General features: G+C 38.1%; 1 protein-coding gene across 1 annotated transcript in view; it reads right to left on the bottom strand.

Moving 5' to 3' along the window:
• The window catches only part of LOC127572903 (fibrillin-2-like), a 266,295-nt gene that overhangs the window by 157,693 nt on the left and 87,624 nt on the right, over positions 1–20,978 (bottom strand). Inside the window, 1 exon segment of the mRNA XM_052020630.1 lies at positions 940–1,065. Coding sequence (XP_051876590.1) covers positions 940–1,065 — 126 coding nt within the window.

Raw genomic sequence — 20,978 nt, forward strand, 5'->3', positions numbered from 1 at the left:
AAATCTCCTCAAATTCCTAACGAAGTAGAGCTACTGGTGTGCCTTTTTCATGATTGCATCAATGTGTTGGGCCCAGGATAGATCCTCCAAGATGTTGACGTCCAGGAACTTGAAGCTGCTCACCCTTTCTACCGCTGACCCCTCAATGAGGACTGGTGTGTGTTCTCCTAACTTCCCCTTCCTGAAGTTCACAATCAATTCCTTGGTCTTGCTGACATTGAGTGAGAGGTTGTTGTTGCGACACCACTCAACCAGCCGATCTATCTCACTCCTGTACGCCTCCTCGTCGCCATCTGAGATTCTACCAACAACAGTGCTGTCATCGGCGAATTTATAGATGGCACCTGAGCCATGCTGAGCCACACAGTCATAAGTGTCGAGCAAGTAGAGCAGTGGGCTAAGCACGCATCCTTGAGATCAAAATGGTCATAGTGTTGCTAAACTGTGGTGATTAGGGTTTTGCTGGTTGATTCAAGAACCGAATGCTACTATTGCAGCAAAGATGCTTCTCCTAAAATCAAGTATTTTAATTTTCTATTGTTGTGTTGCATGGTACTAATAATGGAAACTAAAGAACAAAAGACATTTACCATAGGGGGTTGCTGTCTAAAATAAACTATTTAGATTACCAGAAATGTTATGATTTGATGCCATATAAATTATTTTATCACAATGATTTTATCGGTTTCCATGGCTCCCTATTTCAATCCTACAATTTTAATAAACAGCAGCAGATTAAATCAACTGGTGACAGAAGATAACTCTCAAAGAAACATTCTTTGGAGTAATTCATACAGAACTATTTCCTTCACATAACACACTCTCAGAAGGCTGCCCAAAGCAAATAGAATAACAGAATGAAGGATTTTTGTTATACTTGGAAGACCTTTGCTTTCACTTTTAAAATCAATATCTTGCAAGTCTGTACTTTTTACTCACCAATGCATCGAGAACCATCTGGAGATGTTGCATAGCCATGGGGGCAGGTACAGTAAAAGCTGCCGATGGTGTTAGTGCATTCACCTCCATCACAAGCACCAAGGGTAGTTCTACATTCATCAATATCTGGAAAAAAAGATGCAGAGAATGATTAAAAATTATAACCAGATAGACTGGTCTATTATAGATCAATTTGCAATTGTTCTAAATATTTATATGATAACCTAATTGCCTTGAAAACCTAAAATTGCACCCATGTCCCTGCAAAGAATCATTATCAGCAATGTTATTTTGAGCAGTGTCACAACTTAACTTGGACCTAGAACTTCTGCCCGATGAGATGGGGCAGAAGAGAGAATGTCTCTGGTGGGTGAGGTCTTTGATTATGCTGGCTGCTTTATGGAGGCAGCGAGAAATGTAGACAGAATCCATGGAGGGGAGGCTGATTTCCGTGATGTGCTGAGGTGTGTCCACAAATCCCTGCAGTTTCTTGCAGTCCTGGGCAAAGCAGTTGCTATACCAAGCCTGATGCATCTGGATAAGATGCTTTCAATGGTGCAGCTATAAAATTTGGTAAGGGTCAAAGGGGACGTGTCAAATTCCCTGAGGAAATAGAGGTGCTGATGCGCTTTCTTGGCCATGGTATCTACATGGTTGGACAGCACAAGCAATTGGTGGTGTTCACTCCAAGGAATTTGAAGCACTCAACCCTCTTGACCTCAGCACCGTTGATCTAAACAGGAGCATGTGCACCACCCCCCTTCCTGAAGTCAATGACCAGCTCTTTCGTTTTGCTGACATTGAGGGAAAGGTTGTTGCCATGACACCACGCCACTAGGCTCTCTATCTTTCCTGTACTCCGACTCATCGCTGCCTGAGATACGGCCCACTACAGTGGTGTCATCTGCAAACTTGTAGATGAAGTTAGAGCAGAATCTGGCCATGCAGTCGAGAGTGTATAGGGAGTAAAATAGGGGGCTGAGGATGCAGCATTGTGGGGCACCAGTGTCGAAGATAATCGTGGCAGAGGTGTTGCTGCCTATCCTTACTGATTGTGGTCACTTGGTCAGGAAGTCAAGGATCCAGTTGCAAAGGGAGATGTTGAGTCCCAAGTCTAGGAGTTTGGAGATGAGTTTGCTTGGAATTATAGTATTGAAGGCGGAACTGTAGATATTACACACAAATATACCTGACAGATGCATTTAAAGTATTTTTGCCACATCTAATAGGATGGGCAAATTGAACCTATTATTACAATTATCCAGGTGCATTATTCATTAATTTATCACACCTCAAAAATAACTAATACTTTATATCTTATAACTAAGTGCTCACTCAGCCTTTAATCTCTCTTTTCAATCAAAGCACAATTTAGATTACATTGTAACAACTGCCTAAAGGCAGGGAACAACATCTGAAAAAATCTAACATAAGTGTTGAGTGAAAAAAGTAAGTTGAATGGAGTAAGCCATAATAACAATGTCATAAAGTGAGGGCAAGTGTTTGCCTCCTACCCTACAGGATGTTAGAAAAAGATACACTAGGAAAGTGCCTGCCCTACAAAAGTTGAAGCAGAAAATGTGAAACAAGTTGCCGAGTTAACTCTTGTGCCAACATCCCATTTCACATGCCAAATAAAACAGGGTGCTAGCTCAGCAGCTGTGATTCACAATGGTTATAACACAGTTGAATTCTGTGGTAATGTCTGGAGGGAGGAACACTTGAGTAATGTTTCAGAGATGCCAAGAGGAGTGATTAAAAAAAATTAAAAAGAAAGCCACTATGAGATTAGGTTAAGGAACCCATGAATTAATGTTTAAATTGTAATGTTTAAAGCAAATTAATTTTGAATGTCATCATAAGGTAATATGAAAGGTTAATGAAGGGAATGGAGTAAAAGTGGTCTACATGGACCTTCAGAAAGTGTTTGACAAAATCCAATATAAAATGTTTCCAGCAAATTAGCTTAAATTCAGAAAACAGAATTGTAGTAAACAGTTGTTTTTCAGACTGGAAAATGCTAGAAACAATGTTGTCAAAGAATCAGTACTGGGACCACTTTCCTTTTTTTCCTGTACATCGGCAAACAGAAACTATGAATCCAAATCGGACTAGCTCAGTTAGACAACTTGGTTGGCATGGGTGAATTGCGCTGAAGGGCCTGTTTCCATGTGTATAGCTCTATGACAACACCAAACTTGGATGCATGGCAAACAGTGAAGAGGATAACTATTGTACATAGATGGGGTAGCAGAATGAGCAGACAAGGGGCAGATGAGATTTAATATAGCTAAATGTGAAGTGTTTTTTTTGGCAGAAAGAGTAATATAGAAAATGCTCTTAATCTTGCCGTTTGCACTGTTCCTGCAATTATTTTGTATGGCTCTGTGAAACTGATTGGCTTGGAAATCTGGATTCCTCTGAAGCAGAATTAGCAACAAGCAGCCATTTTGCCTCGGGTGGAGAAGCCTGAGGCCCCCACGTCCAGAATGTCCTTCGAAAGGTTGCCACTGCCAAAGGTCTCTTTAACTATTTCCAAATCTCACTGATGTCCATAATAGTTAAAAAGAGCTCAAGAGATTTAAGTAAAAAAATATAAACCATCAAAAATATGTTTATTTAAAAAAAATGAGAAATTAATTAAAACAAAGTAAAATAAGAAACAATAAAACACTTTTCTTTGTTTTTTAGTGGAATGCTAAGGGGCCAGATGCAAGTCGCATTCAGTCTCTCACTCAGCACATCGTGGATCTCAGTGCCAAGTCCAACAGAAGAGGAGGATGCACTCCAACTGTGCTCTAACATTGCATCCCTCATGGATTTAGATGTGGAACTCCACCTTTGTGCAGCTTAATCCCTCAACTAAACTGCATGAAGGTGGAGCTCCACTTCTTAATGCAGGCACTGACTTCATTCAATTCAGTGGAGAGGAACAGGTTTAACGGAAATAGGCAATTTTAGGTAATTTACATTTAAATTAACTGAATTAATGTTAATATGTTCATATATTTTAAACTATCTTCCAGTGTTTTATTTTTAATTTCAATAACTTTTTTAAAGTTTGATTAATTTTAATAGCTTTTATTAGTTCTGAAAATTCAAAAGAGCTGCCAGAGTGTGTAGCTCACAACTCATTCAGCTGAGCCAGATAAAGCAATTTTTAGTGAAACTCCAATAATTCATCATCTATTTGTTCAGAAATCTGGATGGTGCAACACCTGGCTCAATCGTTACTCCAGAGCGTGGTCCAGAGAGCAAGAGAGGATCCTACTTGGGCTTAGAGGTGGAGCACCACCTTCATGCAGCTTCTTAGCAGTTACACTGAGAAACTGCAGGCTAAATACTGACTTCTTTCATTTAATTTCAGCGGAAAGGCCAAGATCCGACTGTGGGCTGGGTGTGCGCAACTGGAGCTGGGATCAGAATCGGTAATGTTGGAGATTAGGATCGTGGATAGGTTTGCAGCTGGAACCGGGGTCCAGGATCCTTTTATACTCCCTTTAATCTCACTGGATTCACTGGAAAATTCATTATACCATTGCGTAACACACAAAAAATGTGAACTAAAGATGTGTTCAGTCAGAAGTAACAGCCAATAATCCAGAAAGTCTGCTAATCTAGCACTATCAAAGTCCCAATGGTCAGGATTATCAGAGTTTTACTGTAGTGGGCTGTGCACTATAGAGACCGGGTAAACAGGGATAAGTGGATATTAGCAGCAGGAGGTTTCTGGGTTCACGGGACAAAGATTGAAAGTTTCGGGCAAAAGATGTGGGGACTGTGAGAAAAATTGTTTACATAGAATGAATACGATCAGGGAATCACTGCCCAAAAGACTTGTGGAAATAGGATCATTGTGGGCTATCAAAAAGGAATTAGATAGACATCTGGGTTAAAATTAATTTTTGGAGCTATGGAAAAAGCACAATGGTATCAAGACTGGGTTACTCTACATGGAGCAGACATGGCCTCAATAAGCTGAATGGCTTCCTCTATGGTCTCAAATAGTCATATGTCTGACTTGTTATTTTTGAGACCTTACCGTGTGCAAAGTAGCTGACAACTCTGAAATAATAACTGCGACTCTGAAAATTAATTCAACAATAGTTTTATATCATTACTAAGAATGTGATTTAATGCTTCACAAATGTAAGTTCCATTGTTTGATCACAATTTCTCTTCCATTTGTCAGCATGCCAATTAACTTAAGCCTGAGATGTATGTTTTAATTAAATAAATTTTTCATTAAAAAATTTTGGACTCAGTAATTGCTTCCACTTGAACAATTTACACTGTGGTCAATTTTCTGGTCACCAACTATAAAACTTGATTGAATATCTCCATGTATCATTACACCACAAACACAGGGAAGCAACATTTTCCCATTGGTGAGGACATGGTTTTCTAACCTTAAATCTTAATCTTAACTACTGACAAATAAAATGAAAATCTATTTCTCCCATTTTAGTTAACTAGAAAACTATGGAAACTAAATAAGAGCTACATTTCTTCACAACCATCGTGTTTTTGTCAAGTTTGTTATATCTTTTTCAGGTACATCATGAATCAAGTTGGATTCAGCTATAGTAAGGATTCAGTTTCCACAAATTATAACATAGAGTCATATAACATGGAAACAGGCCAATTGGCTTACTAAATCCAGGCTGAAGCACACATTTACATTAATCCCATTTTCCGTGACCACAAGAAACTGCAGAGTTGTGGACACAGCTCAGCACATCACGGAAACCAGCCTCCCCTCCACGGACTCTGTCTATACTTCTCACTGCCTTGGTAAAGCAGCCAAAATAATCAAAGACCCCACCCACCCCGGACATTATCTCTTCTCCCCCCTCCCATTGGGCAGAAGATACAAAAGCCTGAAAGCATGCACCAGCAGGCTCAAGGACAGCTTCTACCCCACTGTTATCAGACTATTGAACAGTTGCCTTATACAATGAGATGGACTCTTGACCTCACAATCTACCTTGTTATAACCTTGCATCTTATTGTCTACCTGCACTGCACTTTCTCTGTAGTTGTGATACTTTACTCTGTATTCTGTTATTGTTTTTCCCCTGTACTACCTCAATGCACTGTGTAATGAATTTATCTGTATGAACAGTATGCAAGACAAATTATTCCACTGTACCTTGGTACATGTGACAATAATAAACCAATTCCAATTTGATTCTCCCCTATTAGCTCCCCCCAGATTTTACCACTCTAGGGGCAATTTGCAGTGCCCAACCTGTACATTTTTGGGAAGTGGTGGGAAACTCATTAGATTACAGGGGGTGGGGGGGGGGAATGTGCAAACTCCACTCGGAAAGCAGCCGAAGTCCAGAGTGAACCCAGGTTTCTGAAGCTGTGAGGCAGCAGCTCAACTAAGGCACAGTACAGTCGTGTAGTGGTTAGCATAACGCTATTACAGCACCAGTGACCCAGGTTCAATTCTGGCCACTGTCTGTAAGGAGTTTGTACGTTCTCCACGTGCCTGCATGGGTTTCCTCCAGGTGCTCCGGTTTCCTCCCACATTCCAAAAAAGACGTACGGGTTAGGAAGTTGTGGGCATGCTATGTTGGCGCTGGAAGTGTGGTGACACTTGCGGGCTGCCCCCAGAACACTCTACACAAAAGATGTATTTCACTGTGTGTTTTGATGTACATGTGACTAATAAAGATATCTCATCTTATCTTAACTGCATCATCTTCATACGCTTGGTATTTCCAGAACTGTTGGCAACGCAATAAGTCAAATTCTATTGTGACTGCATGCGACTGTACAATTTTATCTGCTGAAATCCTTGCTTTATTCTACTCTTAATAAATAGCCTTGTCCATCATCAAATCTGAGGCATTAGCTACCCATTTGTGAGATGCACAAAAGAGAGGTAACATGCTAATTACTAACAACAAAGGGAATTTAACAGTTCCCTGCATTACAATAGTGGCTGTATTTCAGTAGTGCTTTACTAGCTGTGAAGTTCATCAGAGTGTTCTCTGGTCATGACCAGCTGTATAAAGATGAAAGTTCCTTCTTTCTTTGGTGTCATAAAAACTAATGCTTAGGAACAAGGCAAAGGGAATTCAATCAAGCCAATTATACTCTAAAGGGAATTTGAAGGGCCACAAATTAAATAAAATTTGATTTTGTCTAGACCTCACTAATATTTGGAAATCAAACCTTAGCTGTGATCCAACAAATAGTAGATTTAGTCATGGCTGCCAAACCACTATATTAAGTATTAGGAATGTGCTATGAAACACTTATTTTAAAATTAATATCACAGAGTATAGCCTATATTATTTGGAATTCTTAGCTAACATTCAGCTTGAAGAACGTTATTCAAAGCATGAGAGGATGCTTTCTAACGTCATTGCTTAGCCAAATGTATTAAAAGTTTGCTGTAGTTTCTTAATGTGTCTAAGTTTGTACAGTGGAACAAATCTGTAATATAGTTATATAGTATATACATGCATATTTCCAGTGGATACTGGCATATACAGCCAGATTTAACATCCATTTACAAATAATTAATATTTATGCATCGGTGCAGATCTTCTGCTGAACAAACAAGCCCATAACCGGGCTATACACACAGACTGAACAGTAGGTCTCTGCTCAGGAGAGCATTGGCCCTAAGGCATCTATGCTGCACTGCTGGACTCCTCATGGACTCCAAAGGAGCAGCGCCAACTCGCAATTTCTCAGGTCTCAGGCTGGGAATTTTGCCCATTGAGCCTATGCCAGATTAAAACAAATAGGAGGATCAGCTGCCGGCAGAAAGAGGAAAGATTATTATTTGATTTGAATAAAATAAGTATTTTTAAATTAATTTACAGCATTTTCTGTGCATGCACATGTATATTTTAGTTATTTAAATTCTTTTTTCATCTTTTTTTAAGCAGGTCAAATGCATTCTCAAACATCCAATAACAAGGACAGCTTCAACAGCCAATGAGCCTGGCGGTAGTGCCTCAATGTCTGTCAATGCTTTCTATCAGCCGGCCACTTTTACTGAGTAAGCCCCTGTGCTGAACATTGCTGAAATGAACCTTAACAATGAGCTGGGAGTTGGACTCCCAGCAGAATATTGCACATGAACCATGCCGAAAGAAACAGTCTGATACAAGGCAGGCAACCATTGGTGATGGCCTAACAGAGGATCTGCCTCATTATGCATATTCATTTAATTTGATCAGTACCCAGATATGCATTTATCTTCCTATATTAGTTCAGTCTGCTTCAGGCAAATTAGGCTTGAATACTTATAGGGTCAAACTTGATCAATGACCTCCCAGGATCTTTTTTTTCCCCTGCTGGGAATAATGACAAATAATTGGCTTGAGCTGTTTTGATATGCAAGGATTAATTCAAGTTTCTTTTTTCTTTTTAGCAAGGTAAAAATGCATTGGGACACATTAAGAGCCTATTAATCTTTCCATGATGTCTGGTTGCACAATGGACTCAACTAACCCAATATTATTCCAGTAAAAAGAAAGCTCAGTGAAAAAGAAGCTGCTTTGCTGCCTTTAACCTGAAGCTAAATAGATGAGGAAGAGCAGCACAGTATAAAGAACTGTAAAAAAAGGAGTACACACGTGATAAAGGTAAATCCCATAAAATTGCAAAACAGGTTGATCTAGCAGTTACAGTTTATGAATATGAATATGCTAAGAATATGTAATCATCCAAACGCTGATGATTCACTGGCCATCGAAACAAGGGAGTTAAATTCTAAGAGTTAACATTAGAGTTTTGGGTACAATTGAAATGCTCTTTGAAACAAGGAACAATTGCATTAGTTGCACCAATAGGTCAACTTGGTTTATTATGGTTTATTGAATCACGTCTAAAGCTATTGTATTTTAAAATGGAATAACTTGCAATATGGAAAACTATTATGGTTACATATTAGACAAAGGCTTAGCTAACTAGAGGTCTGATAGGTGAGTTGGCTGAGAAAATCTGGTGTTAATGCAAAGTGACCTATTGGTATTTTGCAGTAAACTGTTACCTTTCATATCCTGATACCAAGTTAAAGCCTTGCCTCAATCAACAAACTCTGCATCAAAAAATGATGGATTCAAGCTTGCCTCCAGAAACTGAAAAGCAAAAACTGCAGATGCAGGAAATATGAAGTAAAATGTAAAAATGCTATTAATGCACAGCATGTCAGGTCACAGATCAGTCAGTTTGCGAGCTGATCTGCTGAATACTTCTACCACTTTCTGTTTATCCTTACTGCAGAAATGTGAGCTGATATATCAGAGTAGAAAGTGCTAAAGAGGAGACATTAAACTGAAGCAAATGGGTAAATGTAAAAGATCCTATCGCAATAAACAGAGTACAAGAGAGCCCTCCTTATATATTGAGTAACACTTCTCCCTTCATCAATATCTGGATCTGGAAAGCAATGTTTTTCAGATGCAAATATTGATGAAGGGAAAAGACCATGACGTAAGTAGTTAATGTCTTTCTCCACAGATGCTGCCTAACCTGCTGAATATCTCCAGTATTTTCTGCTTTTATTTCAGATTTTCAGCATCTGCAGTATTTTTGTTTCATTCCATCCACCACTAGCAAAGCTGTTGCTGCAGTGTGTAGGAACTGCAAAATGCACAACAACTCAGCAATGCCTCTTTGACAGCACTTCCTGAACCCATGGGCTTCTATCATCAAGTAGTCAAGGGCAGCAGGTGCATGGTAATACTACCATTTCCATGTTTCTTTTCAAACTACACACCGCTCTGGCACATACATTTTTTGACAGTCTCTCACCAATACTGGAGCGCCCTTTCCAACTGCACTGTGGGAGTATCTCTACCGGAAGGATTGCGGTAGTTTAAGATGGATGCTCACATGCTCACTTCTACCTTATGCTGGGCAATGAGGGATGAGCCATAAAATCTGGCTCTGCTAGTGATGCCCAGATCCTATAAATCAATCAGAAATATGTTTACTGGCCAGTTACCCTCAAACAGAGATTACTTTGTTGTCCTCACAATACAGTAAGTTACAATTCTTAAAGAGTGTAATTAATTGGCTGTAACATACTCTGAGGCATATTAAAGAGTTGAACAGTGCTACATGTTGTGTACATACCAATGATTTAATAGATTTTCACCTTGCTAGTCATAGGGGATGTGTGGCAAATATTAAACTTTTGGTAACTGGCCTGATTGAAATGAAGCAACTCAGCCCATAACACAGATCAGTGGCATTATAGTTTGCCTGATGTTGTACCACTCAATATTTGGTGAGGCCCTCCGTTAAACTGGGTTTATCCAACACCCATACACAGTGGTAGGGGTCACTAGAGCTCTCAGGACCAGGAACACGAGCTGATTTTGGCTCTCCGTAATCTGCAACACTAAAGCCAACTGCAGCTTTTCACAATTGTCCAGATGAAAAAAATTAATTCAGCACAGGTAGCAGACTGAATCTGTAAAACTAATGTGTATATATATTGTGTGTAGGCATCTTTAAGAATTGTGTGTACCATATGGCAAGGCATTTCATATAATGTTGTACTAGCCACTGCTACTTGAAAGTTATCCTTCAATACAAGATGTTTGCTAAGGTGTCCATCATTGTCAATTACCTTATTAAACAGACATGCAAAAGAGCCCATGGAAACTGCATTTAATTTATTACATCTTAATATTGCCATAGTTCATTTCTTTTATCTCATTGTCATCTGAGGAATTGCATTTGAATATTTACACAACATTCTGAAAAGGGTTTGCCCAATAAAAGGAGTACCTCAAAACAACATGATGAATTTCCTGAGCAGTGGCCAAAAGGATCTATCCTGTCTGTCCGCAACTGAAGTAGAAATTGCAAAGCCAGATCATGACCACGAGTAGCAGTCAAATTTCTAGTGTGGGACAATTCATCATAGTAATTGTAACAATCTTATACCACTTTGGAACAAAGCAATTTTTAGACAAGTGGGTGTGAATAAATCTCTGCTAAACATCCAAATTTCTAGGTGTTAATGTTAAATTCCAAGACAAATGTCTAAACTAATGTAGAATAAGCCGCTGAAAGAAACATGAATTGGACGATGCTTCAAAATTTGAAATTACAGAATCAATCTATAACTCCAGCAGAATGCATAAGTGTCCTGTCTCTCATTTTACTTTGTTGCTGAATATATGACACTGTTTCTGACTGAAACTATTTTGGTGATACAGGACTGAGGTGCTGCTTTTTTTTTGCAGTTTAGAATTCTTCAGAATGCAATCACCAAACTTCAAACCCTGGGCCCCTGTACCTCCCTCTGCAACTGGATCCTCGACTTCCTTATCGGGAGACCACAGTCAGTGCAGATCAGTAGTAACATCTCCTCCTTGCTGACAATCAACACAGGCACACCTCAAGGATGCGGGCTTAGCCCACTGCTCTACTCTCTCTACACTCATGACTGTGTGGCTAGTTACAGCTCAAACGCCATCTATAAATTCGCTGATGACACCACAGTTGTTGGCAGAATCTCAGATGACGAGGAGGAGGCACACAGGAGTGAGATAGATCAGCTGGTTGAGTGGTGTTGCAACAACAACCTCACACTCAACATTAGCAAGACCAAGAAATTGATTGTGGACTTCAGGAAGGGGAAGTCAGGAGAACACACACCAGTCCTCATTAAGGGGTCAGCGGTGGAAAGGGTGAGCAGCCTCAAGTTCCTGGCCGTCAGCATCTCAGAGGATCTATCTTAGGCCCAGCACATTAATGCAATCACGAAGAAGGCATGCCAGCAGCTCTACTTCATTAGGAGTTTGAGGAAATTTGGTATGTCACCAAAGACTCTTGCAAATTTTTTACAGATGTACAGTGGAGAGCATTCTGACTGGTTGCACCACCACCTGGAATGGAGGCTCCAAAATGCCTATCTAATAGACTCAGCTAGCTCTATCATGGGCACAACCCTCCCTGCCATCGAGAATATCTTCAAGAGGCAGTGCCTCAAGAAGGCGGCATCCATCATGAAGGTCCCTCACCACCCAGGACATGCCCTCTTCACGTTACTACTATCAGGGAGGAGGTACAGGAGCCTGAAGACCCACATTCAACATTTCAGGAACAGCTTCTTCCCTTCTGCCATCAGATTTCTGAATGGTCCATGAACACTACCACATTATTCCTCTTTTGCACTATTTATTTATTTTTGTAACTTATAGTAATTATTATGTCTTGCACTGTACTGGTGCCGCAAAACAATAAAGTTCACAACACGTGTCAGTGATAATAAACCTGATTCTGATTCAGTCGCAGGGCAGGTGAATTGTACCTGGAAATAATTAGTCATAACTTACTCAGACTTTTTATACTAAATATAGTTGGTGTCTCAAACGCACTAACTATATTCCAACATCAAAGAAACACACCAAAAAAAAATACGATAATACTAAGTACTGCATGATTAAATTATATTACCCTTTCTCTATTTCCATATAAAAGCCATTCAACTTTATTTAAAAGAAGGAATGGCCGTAATTCAATGTCTATGAAATGCAAGTGAAGCCAAGTAAGATTTTTGAAGTTCTTTGAAGGTGCGACAGAGTTGGCAGATGAAGGTAATCTTACAGGAGTTGGATTTATCTTGCGTTTTACGATGTATTTGACGTGACCTGTAACTAAAGTGAAGAATCTTGCTCTGACATTGGGAGACCAATATGATGTATTGTAAATCTAATGGCAGAGTTCACCTTGGACCAATGCCTATGCTTGTAGTTAAAAATATTAAAAAAATGATCCTGGCCAATGTAGTAATATTACAGTCTTAATGGCAGACAGCTGACTTTACAGACAAATGCAAAAAGGGTAGAATTCACAGCCCATGTTATGCCCTGCTATCAATGTAAATGAAGAAAATTGTGTAAGTGGGAGATTGATTCAACAGCATGCATTTTACGATCCCACCCAAGATCAAGTTCACACGCGATGTTATTCTTAGCAAAGGGAAAGCTGAAGGAGATTTGCAGAAATTTAGCAACTGATGAGACAAATTTAAACTTTCAGCCCTGTGCCTTTCTTACTTTGCCCTTCCGAAACTTTGCATCCTCTTTTAGTCCTCCAAACCTCCCAGGGCTCCACTCACTTCCATTTCTGACATTTTATGCACCCCTATTTCCTATTATTAGTGGCTATGCCTTTGGTAGACTAGGCTCTGATGTCTGGAATTCTCTATCCATCTTTTCCTTAAAACATTCCATTCACTTACCTCTTTGACCAAGCTTTTGGTTACACATCCTGATATTCCCTTGTGTGTTCAAAGTCATTTCTTATCTGATAAAGTAAACTTGAAGTGATTTGGAATGCTTTAATATTAGAAGACAATTTGTTGTAGCGAGGAGATCCTTAGATATGGGCCTGAGTAAGATTTGGAGTAAGAGTTTCCTGATTAACACTTCTGCATTCTTCCTTCCAAATAAGAAACGTTAAAAATTCTTCCTCGTTCAGATCATCTGTGGACCCAAATTTCATTCAGCTAGCCACTGCATATTCCTGCTTATGCCACAGAATTATAATTTTAGGCATTGTGACTGGATGTGCAAGTGTGAAGAAGGACATATCACAGTTGATCATATCTCCTTGCAGTCTGCTTGGAAGAGCAGATTAATGGCAACCATCACTTTCCAGTGACACAGAGTAGGAAATTAACCATTACGGTGTTCACAGCTTTCACAACTGTTTTGACTGTCAATGATTACACCAAAAAATGTTTCTCCATCACAAAAAGAAGCTGCCTGTAGCAAACACACGGAAAAGAGTCCACACAATTCAGCTCAGCAAGTTTTCAATTCAACCTTTGTCCAAAATCTCATTGATGATGACTTCTTTTATCAATATCTGGAGGACAAATTTAACTCCAACACCATTTGAAAAATTTGGAATTCCACTTCACTGATTTGGTGATTTCAAAATGTAGGTCTTCCAACATGAGATAATGGGGAAAAAAATGCACCTTTCTGCCTGCTAGTTGTCTACCAATTTTGAAAGTTACTTCCACCGATAACCGAAAACAGTTGGATCAATCTATTACATATGAGGAAATCGCCGAGGTTGTACGATCTTTACACTCTGGAAAGATTCCGGGTCCTGATGGATTTCCTGGAGAATTTTATAAGGCCCTTTCCTCTTTGCTTATACCTCATTTATGTTCTGTTTTTTCGGACTCTTTTAAAATGGGTGGGTTACCACAATCTTTTTATGAAGCCTCTACTTCACTCATTCTTAAGAAAAATAAGAACCCAACAGAATGTGCTTCGTACAGACCAATTTCATTACTTGATGGGGGTGTCAAAATTTTATCTAAAGTTCTGGCTCATAGATTGATAAACATTTTACCATCAATTATATCTGATGATCAGACTGTTTTTATTAAAAATTGATATTCTCATATTAATATTCATTGTTTATTTAATATTATCTATTCTCCCTCTAAGGAAATATCAGAATGTATGATATCTCTAGATGCTGAGAAGGCCTTTGATCGGGTTGAATGGAATTACTTATTTAAAACTTTAGAGAAATTTAACTTTGGGCCCAATTTTATCCAATGGATTAAATTACTTTATTTATCCCCTTCTGCTCGAGTTCTTACTAAGGTTCAAAATTCTAACCCTTTTAAACTTCAACATGGAACCAGACAGGGATGCCCTTTGAGCCCTTTGCTCTTTGATTTGGCTTTAGAACCTTTGGCTATTTCTTTCCAAGAATCTAGAGATATCGCTGGTATCTCCAGAACAGGTATTAACCATAAAGTTTTGTTATACGCTGATGATTTATTACTCTTTATATCTAATGTTGAGACCTCATTACCTCCTATGCTTTCTTTACTTTCCTGTTTTAGTCAGTTTTCAGGATATAAATTGAATTTATACAAGAGTGAACTTTTTCCTTTGAATAATCTGGTACCACTCGATATTAACCTTCCTTTTAAAATTGTAAGAAATCATTTTACCTATCTGGGTGTATCAATTACTAGAAACTATAAACATTTATTTAAAGAAAATTTTCTCACCTTACTGTATTATGTGAAAAGGGTTTTATCAAGTTGGTCACCCCTCTCTATATCATTGATTGGCTGAATTAATTCTATTAAAATGAATATTCTACCTAAATTCATATACCTTTTTCAGGCTTTACCTGTTTTTATTCCTAAGTCCTTTTTTGACTCTCTTGATTCAATTATATCTTCCTACATATGGAAAAACAAACATCCTAGACTAAATAAAACTCACCTTCAGAAGGTTAAAAAGAATGGAGGTTTAGCCTTACCTAATTTTAGGTTATATTACTGGGCAGTCAATATACGAAATCTTACGTTTTGGTTACATTACATCAACCAAGAGGCTTGTCCAGTATGGGTTTCTTTGGAAGCTAACTCTGTTAAAACATTTTCTATTATTTCTCTGCTTGGTTCTTCACTTCCTTTATTATTAAATAAACTAACTGATAATTTAGTAGTTAAACACGCTTTGAGGATTTGGTTACAATTTAGAAAATATTTTGGCTTATCGAGATTTTCTTTGTCTAGTCCTAATTTTTCTAATTTTTTTTTAAACCTTCTATGACTAATGTAGTTTTTAAAGAGTGGGACAAATTGGGTATTACTTGTTTTCAGGATCTGTTTGTTGGAGGAAATCTTTCTTCGTTTGAACAATTGTCAACCAAATATAGTTTACCAAAAACTCATTTTTTATGATATTTACAAATTAGAGATTTTCTTCGATCTCAACTACATTCTTTTCCTATGAATCCTGATAAAAATTTACTAGACGCAATTTTTAATTTGAAGCCTTTTCATGATGGCTCAATATCTAATACTTATGACAGGTTATTAGGAATGAGTAAGGTTCCATTAGATAGAATTAAAATTGCCTGGGAACAAGACTTGCGGATTTCAATTTCTGAGGAAACTTGGAATGAAATTTTTAAATCGGTTAATATTTCGTCATTATGCACCCATCACTCTCTCCTACAATTTAAAGTGGTCCATAGAGCTCACTTGTCTAAAAATTTTCGGATATATCTCCTTACTGTGACAAATGCAATAACGGAGAAGCTTCTTTAATTCACATGTTTTGGACGTGTCAGAGTCTTTAAACTTAATCCTTTGACTGCATTATTTGGGATTGTTGGAGAAAAAGATACAACTTTGGAGGCTTCTGATCTACATATTCTGGCTTTTAGTTCTCTTATAGCCAGGAGGGCTGTGTTGCTTAAATGGATGGAAGTTACTCCGCCTACTCATGCTCAATGGTTACGGGATGTTATGTTGTACCTAAATTTAGAGAAGATCCATTGTTCTTTTCTTGAATCTAACTTTCAAACCCTGTGGGGACCTCTTTTGAATTATTTTCAAAACCTTTGATTTGGTGACTAAAGTATAGATATTGGCTGATATCGTTATGTCTCAAGGGTCTTTCCTTGTCTTTTTTTTACTAAACAGCTCCGGTTTTGGTAGTGGGTTTAGATTTTTTTTATAATAAAATTATTCCAACTTTTTCTTTATTAACTAACTATCACATGTGATTATTAATTCAGAGTATTGTGATCTCAAGTATGTTTTAACACAATGTATTCAGTTGTATTTTTATCCTCTTTTTGATGCATGTACTCTGTATTTTCTTTGTGGAATTAATAAAAGTATTGTAAAAAGAAAAAGAATGTTACCTAAATGTTATAAAAATAGGAACCCTCTGATAGGTCAATGGAAAACTACATTTAATAATGATATAATGAGACTGCTTAAAAATATATAGGTTTTAAAATACAATGTGTGTGTGTAGCTAGCTCACTTTAGTCTGACAAGAGTGAGGACACTATAATTGCCCTCAGTACCATTAGAGATGATATAGACATATAACAGAGGCATAATTTACAAAGGACATATTTAGAAGTAAGTATAAACCGCTTCAATATTTATATCAGCAAATGGAAAAAATTAAAAATTAACAGTTCAGAAAAAATCTACAATTAATCACAGGTGATGAATTTTGCATGTTATGTAATTTTACATTTTTGATTGACTTCAAATCCAAAGTTAGAGCAGGTGCCAAGCTGGGTCATAGCTGTTAACAAATAAACACAAAGGTAGAAGACAAGAGAGCTTGCACTCAAATGGGCTGAATGGCCTCCTTTTTTGTCAAAAGGAAATGCAAGTATATGAAGTAGCCCTCAGTGGCAAATTGGTTGGGGCCATTGTACATCCTGATAGTAGGCTGAACTGCAATCAACCCTGAGTTGAGCCAAAGTTGCACAAAAATGGAAATCATGGGCTTTGCTGACTTGACTCAGACAAAGAACAGTAGCCACAAATAATCTAATGTAGCGATTCCAGCAATTATTGGAATCACACTGCATAATGACAAATGATTCTGCATGGACACAATGATATTGTACTGTGCCGTATAACAAATTTGCTCAAGCTGAGAGGGCTATATGAATAGCAGCAAGATCATACCCCTATAAACACTTTTTTCTGAATGCTTTCAATCTTAGTTAATTCTTCAGCACTTTCACAGTCATAATCAAAATTTACATCTTCAAGAATGCCAGCAGTCACTTTACCTAACTCTTGCTCTGCGTTCACTCATTCTTTGTTCCTTTATGCCTAAAGCACCTTGCAGCATTTCCAGGAGGTTAAAGGTTAAATGCATGTTGTATTCTAACCCTCTTCCATTTCTGTAATATTTTCAAGCATGAAATATGATTATCATGGGCATTATCTCCACCGCTAAAAACAATGAGCCTTTTATTCTTAAGGAAATTGCTATTGTCAAAGATTTGAAATTTGAAAGCTCTGACATTATGTGAAAAGTTCACCTTAACTTCTTCAGTAGATTGTTTTGCAAAAAGCATAACTTAAACAGTTATGCAATTTTTAATTTGTGGGTTCAGAATTTGAATGGTTAATTTTGAACAGATCCAGCTATACTATATATTCTCCATTCATTGTCTTGAAAACACTACAGGCAAATTCTCCATAAAGTCAGAAGGTCCTTGTCATCACATTGCTGCATTCAATTATAGAATACCAAAGATGTTTATTCTGTCAATAATTTAATAATTTAATTTTGCTTTAAACCATGGGTAGTTATGAATTTTGGCTGCTGAGCTTTTTGGCTTTTGAGTTTCTCTCAAATACGTCAAAAACAACCATTTTGATCAGGATATGTTGAGGAAAGTACCGGAATTTTTAATTTAAAACAAAATTACCTTTTCATCTTAAATCTAGTTTCAAATTTCCCTTATAGCTCACCAATGTCTCTGCTATACAGAAAAAGAAGGATGTAAATTCTATCTGTGGCTTGGGATGAATCAGATGATCTCATTCAGAGTGGAAAGAGTAGCACTTGGTTGGAGGGACAAATCTGGGAGATTTTCCATCCTGATCAACACTCCCTTTTGGAAACACATAGGTTGGGTTAGAACAAGATCTGGGTGAATTGCCACATACACTTTTTTTTTGATGACCAATAGTCATTGTACAGTCTCACACATGAAAAATTATAGACCTCGAGGGAAACGAAGGTGGCATTCTGCAATTGTGTGTGCATAAATTAGGCCTACATAGCTACTCCAGACGTTGAAGCATTCTGTACGTCACCGTAAAGGTGAGATTTGTGGAATCTGTGGACGAAGAGTACTTTCCAAGCCCAGGATACTCCTGAAGGGTACCGTTGAGTATAATCAGCTCCCTCTCCCTCTGCTCCCTCTTTTTTTCCCAGCACTCATCTAATTCCATTACTGTCCTCTCATCCAAAACTATTCAATAATTTTGGATGGTAAGGGAGTCAAGAGATAAAGGGTTTGTACAAGAAAATGGCAACAAACGGAAAGGTTAGCCATGATTTTATTGAACTAAAGAGGAGCACAAGGGGCTGAATTACTTATTGTAATTCCATTCCATTTCTGAATGACAACATTCAATCTCTCAGATTTGCAGTTTGGGCACTAATTCTGTCCTGCTTCCCAGCCACAAGAATGACTGATTGACTTTAAATTTATATTGATTCATCTATGCTGAAACTGAAGATATAATCTTTTGCTTAACAATAATGATTATTTTGCAAGTATTTTCTCTTTCATAGGAGTATAAAATTCCTTTTAAATTATTCTTGGGTTAGGGTTGTCTTTAACAGTGGTGATGAATGGCGCCAGTTTTGGCACTGAAAGTTTAGAAGCACATGAGCAAGTTTAACATAGCTCCCTCCACACCAGTTCAATAATGAGGCTTAACCAAATCTCATCAGGAATTCCCGTATCATGCCAACACAAATTGTTGGATTTTACATACCAATTGCCATTGTGGCTGTTCTGAGTAAGATTGTCAATTAAGCCAAATTGTCAATAATTCTCAGACTCCTACCTCTTTAGAACTAGGTTAAAGCTGGCTCAGCTTACTGCAGTTAAGAGCCTCAAATCAGTAGAAAGAGGAAATGTTTATTCTCCTGTAAGTCAGAGTTGGATTCCAACCTGGGTTGAGTTAAAAGACAACTGAATGACATTCAGTGACAACTGAATGACTACTCAATAACATCTGGAATGAAATCAGTTTAGTTTTGCTCTTGGGCCCCTATTATAAGGTTGATACTTAGCAGTTTCTGAAAATGCTCATATTTTGAAGCCAATACTTCTGTCATTCTTAAGAATCACTTAAATCACTTACATAAGCACATTATCTAGCCACAGCAGAAATAACATTCTTTTCACTTATGCTTTTGCAAATCTATTTCTAATCATTTAAAAAAATGAGCCATTTCTTCTCAACATGAGCTACGTTCTCATGAACCAATGGTGCTCTCCTTAGGTGATTTTCCAACTTATTACCTTTAACATGGACTAAATTACTTGACATTGGGGCTTGAAAGGACAGGGAACCATTCGGGTGCAGGCTTTCCTCTGTTGGCAGGTTATAGCAGATTTACTTGTTCATTGCACTTAGGTGGTGCAGCAGTCAGTGTTGCTGCCTCGCAGCTCTAGAAACCTGGATTCGATCCTGACATTCTCTCCATCACGTTGTTGGTCTCCTCAGGGTGTTTCAGTTTCCTCCCACATCCCAAAGACTAACTGGTAGGTGGATTGGCTACTGTAAATCACCCTTTATTGTAGGTTAATGGCAATAACAAATCAATAAGACATGTGAGAGAAAGCAAGTTGCAACAGAAATAGGGAGAAGGGAAATGGAAGATATGGGAATATTCATTTTCCAAGAGCAGAAAAATATAAAAGGGGGCAAGTTTGAAATGAATAGTTCCCTCATAAACCATCACACCCTGTCCCCTGTCATATACCCTTCCCTCCCAAAGCCACTTCAGTTTCTGAAACTTTCTTTTAAAATAATATAATTAGGTCTGCCCCCTTGGAACAAAAATTGTAGTAAGGGGACAGAGGGGCACTTCAACCCTGCTGACACACCTTCTCTGTTTCAGGAATTCCAAATAGAAAGTTGCCTTCAAAAACTTTATGATGGACCTTGTAGCTTGATCCTTCGGGAGCTGAGCATCTGAGGGAGGCCAGGAAGCAGCCTGAATAAACATTTTGACAGGATGATGTTCAGGCTGAGAAGATTCAGTAATTCCTCTTTTCACCTGGTAAGTATCAATCTTATAATAGGGGCCCAAGAGCAAAACTAAACTGATTTCATTCCAGATGTCATTAAACCCACTGAGTATTCCAGACTGTACAAAATAATTAGCTCAAAAATTTTGTACAGAACTGTTACTGCTCAAAAACCATGGACTTTGGTCCACAGGTGTGGATCAACACTAAATAATCAACAGAAAGACAGCTGCCCAATGACAAGACCATATACATCAGTGATGGCGGTGCTGCAGCAGTTAAATTATCATACTGGTATTCCAGAGGGATACTTGTATGATAATCCAGAGACCCAAGTTCAAATTCCACCATAGCAACTGTGGAATTTAAATTCAGTTAATATTCTGGAATTTGGGGAGGGAAAAAAAAACACCAACTAGTCTCAGTAATGCAGATACCCCTCCAAGTCACACATCATC

Source organism: Pristis pectinata, chromosome 7, assembly GCF_009764475.1.
Source record: "Pristis pectinata isolate sPriPec2 chromosome 7, sPriPec2.1.pri, whole genome shotgun sequence".
Lineage (NCBI taxonomy): Eukaryota > Metazoa > Chordata > Chondrichthyes > Rhinopristiformes > Pristidae > Pristis > Pristis pectinata.